The sequence below is a fragment of the Eleutherodactylus coqui genome, chromosome 8 (assembly GCF_035609145.1).
Source record: "Eleutherodactylus coqui strain aEleCoq1 chromosome 8, aEleCoq1.hap1, whole genome shotgun sequence".
In the NCBI taxonomy this organism is placed as follows: Eukaryota; Metazoa; Chordata; class Amphibia; order Anura; family Eleutherodactylidae; genus Eleutherodactylus; species Eleutherodactylus coqui.
In genome coordinates this window covers 153,325,425-153,336,416 of record NC_089844.1, presented here as the reverse complement: position 1 = coordinate 153,336,416, position 10,992 = coordinate 153,325,425, and the positions used below count along the sequence as shown (strand labels likewise).

The 10,992-nt window shown below is 45.7% G+C and overlaps 1 protein-coding gene across 1 annotated transcript; it reads left to right on the top strand.

Annotated features, from left to right (window-relative positions):
* Window positions 1-8,819: 8,819 nt before the first annotated feature.
* Window positions 8,820-10,412, top strand: LOC136577964 (E3 ubiquitin/ISG15 ligase TRIM25-like). The gene has a single exon (XM_066577877.1). It carries the CDS (start codon window positions 8,820-8,822, stop codon window positions 10,410-10,412), a length of 1,593 nt encoding a protein of 530 aa, XP_066433974.1.
* The last annotated feature ends 580 nt before the right edge of the window (window positions 10,413-10,992 follow it).

Genomic DNA, 10,992 nt, shown 5'->3' with positions numbered 1-10,992 from the left:
TGACTCCAGCTGGCTCTCGATAAGATCGCGAAAGCCCAGCTGGTTGCTATGGCAACAGGACGCCAGATACTGGCGTCCTGTATTGCCATAGCCTAAGATTGCTGTAGTAAGAGATAAGGCATAGCAGGAGAGAAGTCCTGCCATGCCTTATCACAGCGATTATTAGTGCTGTAGTATAAGTCCCTCAGAGGGACACAAATGGTGTAAAAAGAGCAAAATTAAGTACAAAAATTAAAATGTTAAACCCTTTTTCTCATATTAGCATAAAAAAATCCCCACATATTTGGTATCGACGCGTCCGTAACGACGTGTACAATAAATTGAACACGCTTTTTATCCTGCACGGCAAAAAGCGTTAAAAACGCTAAAAAACTGAGGCAAAACGCAAAAAAAATGAGTAAAAAAACGTATGTACCCCAAAATGGTACCAATACTACAGCTCGTCTGGCAAAAAATAAGCCCTCACAGAGCTCCGTCCATAGAAAAATAAAGTTATAGGACTTTGAATGCAGTGAGTTTAGAAAAAAATAAAAATTTCCGAAAAAAAGGGTTTTTATTGTGAAAAAGTGGAAAAACCTGAAAAAAAAATATAACAATTTTGGTATCGTTGTAACCGTACTGACCCGCAAAAAAAAAATGTAGTGTGTCATTTATGCTTTAAAAGAAAAAAAAAAAATCTATGGCAGCATTGATGCGTTTTCTCTCCCTACGATCAAAAAAAAAAAATACGTTTTACAATGTAGTCTATGTACCCAAAAATGGCACCAATAAAAACTACAGTTCGCCACGCAAAAAAACAAGCCCTTATACGGCCGCGTCCACGGAAAAATAAAAAAGTTATGGCTGTTGACAAATGGAGATGAAAATCTACCAAAAATCGTTTGGTGCTCAACGCCAAAATAGGCCGTGTCATTAAGGGGTTAAAAAAAAATTGTTAAAAACCCACATTTGGTATTGCTGCATCTATAATGATGATGATAAATTGAACACTTTTTATTCTGCAAAAAAAAAAAAAAAAACGATAAAAACTACTTATTTCACCACCCAAAAATGCAATAGAAGTGATTAAAAAAGTCTTATTTTCCCCCAAAACCTACGGCCGGTCACACCCGAAAAACAAGCCATTGCAGAGTTCCATCGTTGCAAAATAAAAAAAAGTCATTGGACTTTAAAAGCAGAACCCAAATCTTGGGCATGTCAGCCGTACGGCCGTTTCCGCTGCCGGCTCTCTCCTCTCTATGGGGACAGATGGTTGCAGCAGGATGCAGGCGGACAAGTGGCTTCTAACCTGCACCGTATAGCGCGGGGCTCTGAAGCTGCCCTTCTGCTGCAGAGATCTCACGGAATGTCCACACGGCTCCGCTGCGAACATTCCGTGAGATTCCCGCCCCCCGTGTGACCTCAGCCCTCGGGTGGGCTCAGATGAGTGGAATTAACCAGAGTACACCTGCAAAACACCCCGTGAACGGAGCCAATGACAGTGCATGGATTTTCATTGAGCCACACCCACTTGGGTTTTATAACACACTCCTGTGAGCCCGGCCTACTGCAGTACTATGGTACTGCATGAGCAATCCATGGCAAGTTCAAGTCCCCTTAGGGGGTAAAGAGAAATGGAAGAAGGACTTACATAAAGTTTATTATATATATATACATATATATACCAGTCCCTCTAATGCGTGCCGGCGGCATCTCATCCTGCGGGGGCTGTTCTGGACCCTTGACCATTTTTAAGGGTATTTAATTGGCACTTAAGCCTCAAATACCCGGCTTATGCCATACATGTACAGCGCACTGCAGGAAAGGGTTAATACTGTGGGGTCAGCCCCACTATCATTACTATAACCAGGCGACTGTCCCCATCCCCAGTGCCACAAGTCCCGGCCAGCAGGGAGCCACAGGTAAGGTTCCAGGAGCTCGGTCACGTGTCCCACTAGTCTAGTGCGGGGCCCTCGGGGTCTACAGGCCGCTACAAGCGGAGGACATATGTCTCAGCGCAGCCCCCTCTACACTCCCGCCCCGCTCACAGTACTCCGTGCTGTGCAGTTACCGGTCACGCCCGCCCGGAGCTTCTTCATCACCCGACTACACGGCGCTCCATCCCGCACTCACCTCTATGGCGTCCCGAAGCGCACTGCGCAGATCCCGCCGCAGAGGAGCTATACAGGAGACCCAGCAGCCAATCAGCGGCCTCAGAACGAACCAGCCGCATGACACGTGACAGCAGGTTTGGTTCTGTTCCACCAGCGGGTTTGGTTGAGCGGGAATGATTTTGGCGCCATAACTGTTACAGTGCCGGCAGGAGGCGAGGCGCCTTGTGGTAACTAGTAGGACGCCATTATCTACCACAGAGGCAGGAAAACCGAAGGTACAGGGTGTGTAGGGTGCAGACAGGACTCAGGAAAAGGCCATAAATGTCATACTTGTGTCCCCACAGAGAGCCTCATCTCTGCCCATGTTCGCCAGCGACGTGACAGAACTTACCGTGGCAACGGGGCAAAATATTAGTATAAACGATAAAAATGTATAAAAATGGCGCAGCCCATCCAGCACGTCACCGCCTCGGCGTCACGGCGCTGTTTGGGGCGTTTTCCCTTTTTCAGTTCCGTCTTCGGAACAAAGAATCTGAATTTAAACGGATCCGTTTTTTTCCCTCAGAAATCAATGACAGAAAGAAAAATGGAGTCGTTTCGGTTAGAATGCGCTCTGTTTGACTTCAGCTCTTTTTACCGGAGCGGGCATGCTGCGGGCCGCGCTATTTACCTCAAAAACCAACAACAAGCCGACGGCGCTCCATTTGCTCCCCGTTTTTTTTGAGACCCCAGTTGACAATAGAAGTGAACGGTCACGGCGATTCCCTCAGCGCTATTTTCAGCTGCCGTCACAGAACCACCGAGCGGACGTTCCGCGAGATCTCCGTCCCGTAGGATCGCGGCCTCGGGGGTCGGTCCAGGACTTCCATCTCAATGAAATAAAACAGAAAAAAAAAGATCCGTTTTTTTCCTCATAGGTTGCGATGCAGTCATGTGACTCCGCGCCGCTCTTTGTCCCTGCGCTCTCACAGACCTCCGCGGTGTTCCAACATGGCGCTCCTATCACTCCGGTAGTCAGACGCTGCTTTACTATTGGCCAGCGCTGCTGAAGTGAAGCCGTGTAAGCCACAATTTTTGGCACATGCGCCAAAATTGTGACAGTTGTACGCCAGGACTCCGGCTTACAAAGAACAATAGATAGGCCCAGCGCAGGCATGGAGGACGAATACCCCGCCATGTAACCGACTTTGTGGCGGCGTGCTGTATCTGCCAGTCAGGGTGCCTTCACACTGGGGATCGCGATATCGCTGCAAGAAAATCACGGCGAGATCGCAACTTTGCCGATGAGATGTCTGAGCGTCAGGGATGCGTTCTCTAATACTCAAAAACAGATGGGCGCGCTTTTGCCCTGTTCTGCGGCTGTCAAAATCGCAGCCGCAAAACGGGACAAAACAAATCCACTGATTGGAATGGTTTGGCTTTCACTCTCGGAATTCTCGCACGTTGGCACTACCCGCCCTATCTTTATCGCACTTCGTTTTTCTACGTAATGGATCGGGCAGGACGTATTTTCCCGCTTTTTTCCCAAATTTCTGCAATAGCGCAGAGTTTGAATAGTCGAAGGAAAATAAGCCCGGTTCCTGCACTAGTAGCGGCGAGCATACTAATGCGTGCGCCCGTGTGTTTACGCCCCGGCTGATGGACCACAAGCCTGCATTATACTTAGGCTGGGTTCAAACGGGGCGGATTCCCTGCGCAAATCTCGCGGTTTGGCCGCAGAAAAAAAATGCAAGATTTCCGCCGGGAGAAGCGCTGCTCCAAAACCCGCGTCACTCAGCCGCGGCTTTTGAAGCGGCCTGGCCGCTCACTCTTCCCATAGAGGAGAGCGCGGCCACAGCGGAAGAAGAAAAAAAATGAACGTGATGAGGCCGGCGAATCCGCACCACAGTGCCAGCTTTGCCGCGGCGGATTTGCCATCCCGTGTGGACGAGATTTCTGAGAAATCTTGCCCACATGGCTGGCTAATCCTGGGATTAGCGTCCGCAGGCGGATTTGCCGCGGCGAAATTCCGGACGGAATTTCCACGGCAAATCCACCCTGTGTGAACCCAGCCTAATAGCTCCGTCTCCTCAATTTGACTGTTTCCAAATTCTTTGTGATGTCATCAGTACCAGTAAATTCCTTCAATCTGATAGTCTGTAAAGTCCACTAATCCAGCAATCATCCACACAGGACTGCAAGACGATTTAGAATTTCGCAGTAGAAAAAGGGCCCCTTCACACGAGCGTATGCGTTTTGGCGCACGCCGCAGCACAACGTATTTGCTTTATGAGGGCTGAAGCAGACCGGCGCAGGCTCTATTCTTTACGCATCATGTGCTGAAATACGCCTTTGGAGTAGAAAGAAAGTGAAGATGTAATTAACCCCTTCCTAACATATGCTGTACGTGTATGGTAGATGTCAGATGGCATTGTATGGAGTGACAATTAACCCTTTAAATACCGCTGTCAGAACGCGTTATTTAAAATGCCAGAAGGAGGGCGCTCTTTCTGTCACTAGAATAGATCACGGTTGGCCATTCATTTGTCGTGACAAGTTTATTTTTTTAGGTTATGTAAAACCTTATGTCAAAAAAAAAAATTTAATTGTATCGCCGCTTGTGTAAAAGTTTAATTAAATGTCGCATTATTTATGCGGAACGCAATGCGAGAATTGTGCTTTTTTTGGTCACTATCTCCAAGAAAAAGTTGAATAAACAGAAAATCACACAGCCATATGTACTCCAAAATGGCAGCTATAAAACCTCCATGATGCTTCACAAAAAATGAGCCCTCACTAGAGATGAGCGAGCCTACTCGGCCACGCCCCTTTTTCGCCCGAGTACCGCGATTTTCGAGTACTTCCGTACTCAGGCGAAAAAGATTCGGGGGGCGCCGTGGGAGAGTGGGGGGAGAGAGAGAGGGCTCCCCCCTGTTCCCCGCTGCTACCCCCGCTCCGTCACGCCGCCCCCCGAATCTTTTCACCCGAGTACTGAAGTACTCGAAAATCGCGGTGCTCGATCGAGTAATTACTCGAAACGAGTAGGTTCGCTCATCTCTAGCCCTCAGACAACGGTGACGGCGACAAAAAACGGAAATGTTCTGTGGGTGAAGAGATGGCGACAGAAAGCTATTTTCTTTTTTTGAAAAGCTATTTTATATATGATTTTTGAGTAATATAAGATAAAAAGGTATAAATGGAAATGGCCAGTTAGTTTAGGGAGTTCAAGACGTGCTGCTGGCTTTTTGTATAATGGAATTGCACGTGCCAAATACGCGCATGTGAACGAACCCATTAAATTCAATGTGTTCTATTCGCTGCGTATTGCGCAATGCCAGATGGTCAAATCACTTGTAAATATGCATATGCTCGTGCAAATCCTATACATAAACCCACAGCATAAATAGGCGTCCTGCAGATGTAGGCCCAATGCACACGGAATCCCGATCAGGGGTCCACCTGTGGATTCTGCACAAAATGCTGCCCATATTCCATGTCTACAAGCGGAAATCAATTGTGATCATCCGCTCACGGAAGGGAAATCGCAGCATTCTCTATTCTCAGATGGATTCCATTGGAAGCCGTCCGATCTGCAGCCACGGAATCCGCGTCATCGCCTAGTGACAGCACTGGATTTTCTACATGTGCGCCGGCCAGCACATCCGTGATACAGAAAAGACGACTGCGGACAGGGACGCAGGGGTCACCGGGCACCAGGTCAGATCCCGCTGTGGAATCCGACCCGGACGTGTGCATTCGGCCTGAGAATCAGCAGCATTTTACAGTAGTGCTGCTCGCTCATTGTGGAGAATTTTCGCATCATTCAAAGGACATTTTAGAAACCTCCTCATGGCTTGCACCGTAAATACTGTGGAATTCCAGGTGTGTAACGATGGCCTTCAACACACGACCGTGATTTTGTCACATTTTGCGGGCGTTATTTTCAACTCACGCCCACAAAATGTGATGAAACCAAACCATTGATTTCTCACACGTAATTTTTATACCTGTGAGAAAAGATAGGGCCCGACCCATCTGTCTGCTTTTTTTTAATTTACCCACACAATAGCGTAAAATTTAAACCATAGGAAAAAAGAACTTTTCACTGGTTAACGCACAAAGAGGCTTTCTTGCGGCGAGCGTACTTGTGCATGCGCCCGTCTGTTTAAGTCCTAATCCTATCTACAAATTAAGGCCTCATTCACTCGGGCGTATGCCGTTTTGGCCTTTGAAATATGCAGTATTTTCACGGACCAGAACTGCGTCTTCACTGAGAATTGCATATTTTTGCACACGAGTTCATTGCACTTTTCACATGTGCAAAAAAAGACGAGAAGGTCCCATTGATTTCATGCTTAAATACGCAATGATTATGCATATATCATGCATATTCACTACCTACGGTATGTACAAGATCCTTTTGAATTTAACCCCTTAGGGGCAGTTTAAGTCGAGCGTAGGCGCAACTATCCTCGCCGGCATGGAGCATAGTTGTGCCTGAACGAGGGGAAGTTCTTCCCCTTCGACGGCCTTTCTTGTTTCTATGGTGTCCACACTATGGGGAAAATGACCTGATAACTTTATTCCATGAGTCCGTACGATTACTACGATGCCAAACAGTTTTTTTTACTGTACCGCTTTTAAACTATAAAATATCTTTGGAAAAAATGAAATGATTTTCTGCCGCCATCCTCTGACCGCCATGCCTTTTTTATTTTTCTGTCGACAAAATTGTGCAAGGGCTAATTTTTTTATGGGACGTCAAGTAGTTTATATTTTGGAGTACAGATGACTTTTTGATCGCTTTTTATTGCATTGTTTTTTGGAGACGGGGGTGACCAAAAAAGGGCAGTCCTGGCGCTGCTTATTTTTTTCTGACGACATTCCCCGTGCGGGGTAAGTAATGCGTTACTTTGATGGATCAGACTTTTATGGATGCAGCAACACCAAATATGTTTTTTTCTTTTATTATTTAGATTCTTTTATTATAAATATGGCAAAATGTTGTTTTTTTAAAAACTTTTACTACATTTTATTTTTCTTAATAGTTTATAAAACTTTTTTCTAACTGATGCTTTATTTCCTTTAGTTCCCATAGGTGACAAGAACTTGCGATGGTTTGATCACTTCTGCAGTACATTATATACATTATACAGCGATCTGACAGGCAATCTATAAAGCCACGCCACAGGCATGGCTTGATAGGCACTCAGCAGTGGCAGTCCTGGGGGCTTTCAGAAGGCCCCTGGCTGCCATGGCAAACGGACGGCACCCTGTGATCTCGTGAGCCACCGTTCGGGACCTCTGAAAATCAATCAGGGCATTTAAATGCAAAAATACTCTCGCTGCTACGAAGCTTATTTGCACATGAACTAGTTAAAGGGGTTGTCCCGCGAAACAAAGTGGGTCTATACACTTCTGTATGGCCATATTAATGCACTTTGTAATGTACATTGTGCATTAATTATGAGCCATACAGAAGTTATCAGAAATTTTTCACTTACCTGTTCCGTTGCTAGCGTCCTCGTTTCCATGGAGCCGTCTAATTTTCAGCGTCTAATCGCCAAATTAGACGTGCTTGCGCAGTCCGGGTCTTCTTCTTTTCTCAATGGGGCTCCGTGTAGCTCCGCCCTGTCACGTGCCGATTCCAGCCAATCAGGAGGCTGGAGTCGGCAATGGACCGCACAGAAGCCCTGCGGTCCACCGAGGGAGAAGATCCATCTTCACCGGGTAAGTAAGAAGTCACCGGAGCGCGGGGATTCAGGTAAGCACTGTCCGGTGTTCTTGTTTAACCCCTGCATCGGGGTTGTCTCGCGCCGAACGGGGGGGCTGTTGAAAAAAAAAAAAAACTGTTTCGGCGCGGGACAACCCCTTTAATATTTTTTTTGGCTCCGTAAGTTCAAATTTTGCACACGGGTAAAAAAAAACAAAAAAAACAGGGAGAGGTCCTGCCCTATCTATTCTCGCACGTAGTATTAATGCACAAGAATCCCACTAGTCAAAATGAAACCATTTAAATCAACAGTTTCGCTTCATCACGTTTTGCGGCTGTGATTTTCACGGTTGCAAAACAAGACAAAAACACGTCCATCTGTTTAAGCTCTTTGAGTTAAACTGAGCTAGATTTATCCCAGTGACTCTGCTGGATGATACATCTGGCACATCTCTTGACTTGTGTAAGGTTATGTTTTCGTGTAAAGTTCTGTAAGGCCCCCTGTCCACGGGCGTTGCGGTATCTTAGAACAGCCGCCGCCCGGGAACAGAAGCCGCAGACGAATCTCCCGCTGCGAGCAGAGAATCGCAATGATTCTCCGCTCGTGGACACAAGGCCGGCGCTTTCCATGGCAATGCTATGGAAAGCTTCAGCCGGGCCTAAGTGTCTACAACACGTCATGATGTGGTACAGTGCATGGAAGACAGAATCCGGGCACATTACTAAATCTGCTCCACTGTGCGTTAACATTTTACAGCTTCCATTATGAAGGTTCTTTACCCTCTTCGGTGCGTTATATGGTTTTCTATAGGCACCAGATAATCCATACTTCTGATAACTAAACCTCAATCAATTCTTGTTGATGCCAGACTGAAGGGATTTTAGTATAAGGTCCTCTGTAAGTTCTCATACTGACTTTATTTCACATTTACTCTCTTCAGAACAGATGCCAGAACTTACGTTTTGACACTGGACATCGTTGATCTTCACGAGAAACCACTAAGAGGAAGAGTTTAGTTTTGCAGCTTGTAGTGATGGCTGTCAAAACACTGAAGTCTGAGCTGTCATGCTCGGTGTGTTTGGACATTTACACCTGCCCTGTAATGTTAGGCTGCGGACATACCTTCTGCAGGGTCTGTATTCAGGAGGTGATTAAGCAGCAGACCAAGTATAGAAATGAGTCTTGTCCTGAATGTAGAAGAACATGCACACCTGAAGATTTACATCGGGTCAACTTTAACCTGGGGAATATAGCAGAGTACTATAAATCCTTGCAGGACGGCCATAGCACCAAGAAGGTGCCTTGTACCTATTGTATTCAGTTCCCTGGCTCCGCTGTAAGGACATGTCTGCATTGTGAAGCTTCTTTCTGTAAGAACCACCTGGAGGTCCACTGCAAAAGTAAAGAGCATGTTTTAGTTGACCCCATAACATCGCTGCAGAGCAAAAAATGCCGCATCCACAACGAATTTCTCAAGTATTTTTGCGTAACGGACCAGGTATGCATTTGTAAATCCTGCTACATGCTTGGCGAACACCAAGGCCATCAGATCGAGCTTCTGGAAAAAGCCTCTCTGATTAAAAAAGAGCAATTAAAAAAGGTTCTCGAAAGCCTAAAACTACAGCGGAAGGGCTTTAAGGGAAGAGCAGATGCTTTGCGCAGCATTCTCAAACAAAACACAAAAAAAGTAGTAAGACTTAAAAGAAACGTAGAAGCAATGCACAGAAGTTTCCGTGAGTGCATCATAGACGCTCATGTCAATGTGGTGAATGAGGTTGGACGACATTTGGGAGACGTCTCAAAGCAAATATCAGACAAAATTTCCTATGTAGAAAATAGAGCAGCCGAGCTGTCTGAGGACTTAAGACGTGTTCAAACTGCGTGCAACAAAAGGGATCCACTCTTTGTATTGCGGGACAAAGTAAGCAGCGCCATTTATGAAAAGAGGTTTGCATCAGAACCCAATGTAGACCACAAATTGACTTCTCCAGCCCAGGACATGGACAAGTTACTGATTTCCTTAATCTCACAGAAGAGCATAGAAGGTGTTTCAGACCGCCTACCGCTCTTGCTGTCTAGTAAATTGGTGCATTTAAAGTACAAAGTCAATATCTTACTAAATGAAGCCACGGCCAGTAATTATCTTACAGTCTCAGCTGACCATAAAACTGTAAAATACTCCAAGGAAAAGCTTTTCCATGAACCCAGGCCAGAGCAGTTTAAAACCAGTCAGGTTCTTAGTGCCAAATCTTTTAATTCTGGAAAACACTTTTGGGAAGTTCGGACCAGCAGAAGTGGAGTAAAAGCCATTGGCGTGGCCTATGCCACCATAGAGAGATCCGGTTTAAAGGCTTTTTTAGGATACAACAAGAAGTCTTGGTGCTTGATCTGGGGTCACGACCAAGTTGAAGTATGTCACAACTCAGATTGTAAACAGATTGCATCTCGTGATTCCACCATATACGCCGTCGGAGTGTTTTTAGATTACGAAGCTGGACGGCTGTCGTTCTACAGACTTTGCTCACCAGTTGAACACCTGCACACCATTGCAGCCAGGTTCACAGAGCCTCTTCATGCTGCCTTTTATGTAGTTGATAGCTGGATCAAGATCAACCCCCCAGCATAGTGATAGAAAAGTGAACTAATTGCAGTAGATTATCTTTTATTACTTTAGAGATAGGGCCCGGGTTGCAGTTCTTTTGTGAATTTTAGAATTGGAAAATCTAACCATTATTTCAAAGGCGTAGATTACAAAGTTGCGTGGTGCACGCAGTAGTGGTAAAACTGAGCTTAGCATTTTCATTGGTAAAATAGATTTGGCCTCATTCATATTTCTGTTAAGTTTTCTGTTGTTTGGTTCTGTCATAGGAGTCAAACAATAGAAAAACCAGAAGCCCCAGATCCGGCATATAACGGACGCAAACAGTGCCAAATAAACCCCATTCACTATGTATGCCGCCTAGGATCTTCTCAGACAAAACAGCATAGAACGTTGTGCTGTTTTGTGCCAGATCTATGCCAGAGGCTCCAAAGGAAGCCTTAGACGCAGATGTAAACATACCTTTGGGTTAGACTGACACGTTTAGACAACTTCTCTCCTTATAATATAAGGGAAAATGTTTTTATTTCACATACTAATTCTTTATCGAAACAGCAAATGAACAAGGAAACCGGGCTCCTTGTGGGGAAAGTAATGGGGATAAAGC

Bases quoted from the DNA above. Each gene is read 5' to 3' on its own strand.
- LOC136577964 (XM_066577877.1), top strand. From the start codon at position 8,820: ATGGCTGTCAAAACACTGAAGTCTGAGCTGTCATGCTCGGTGTGTTTG.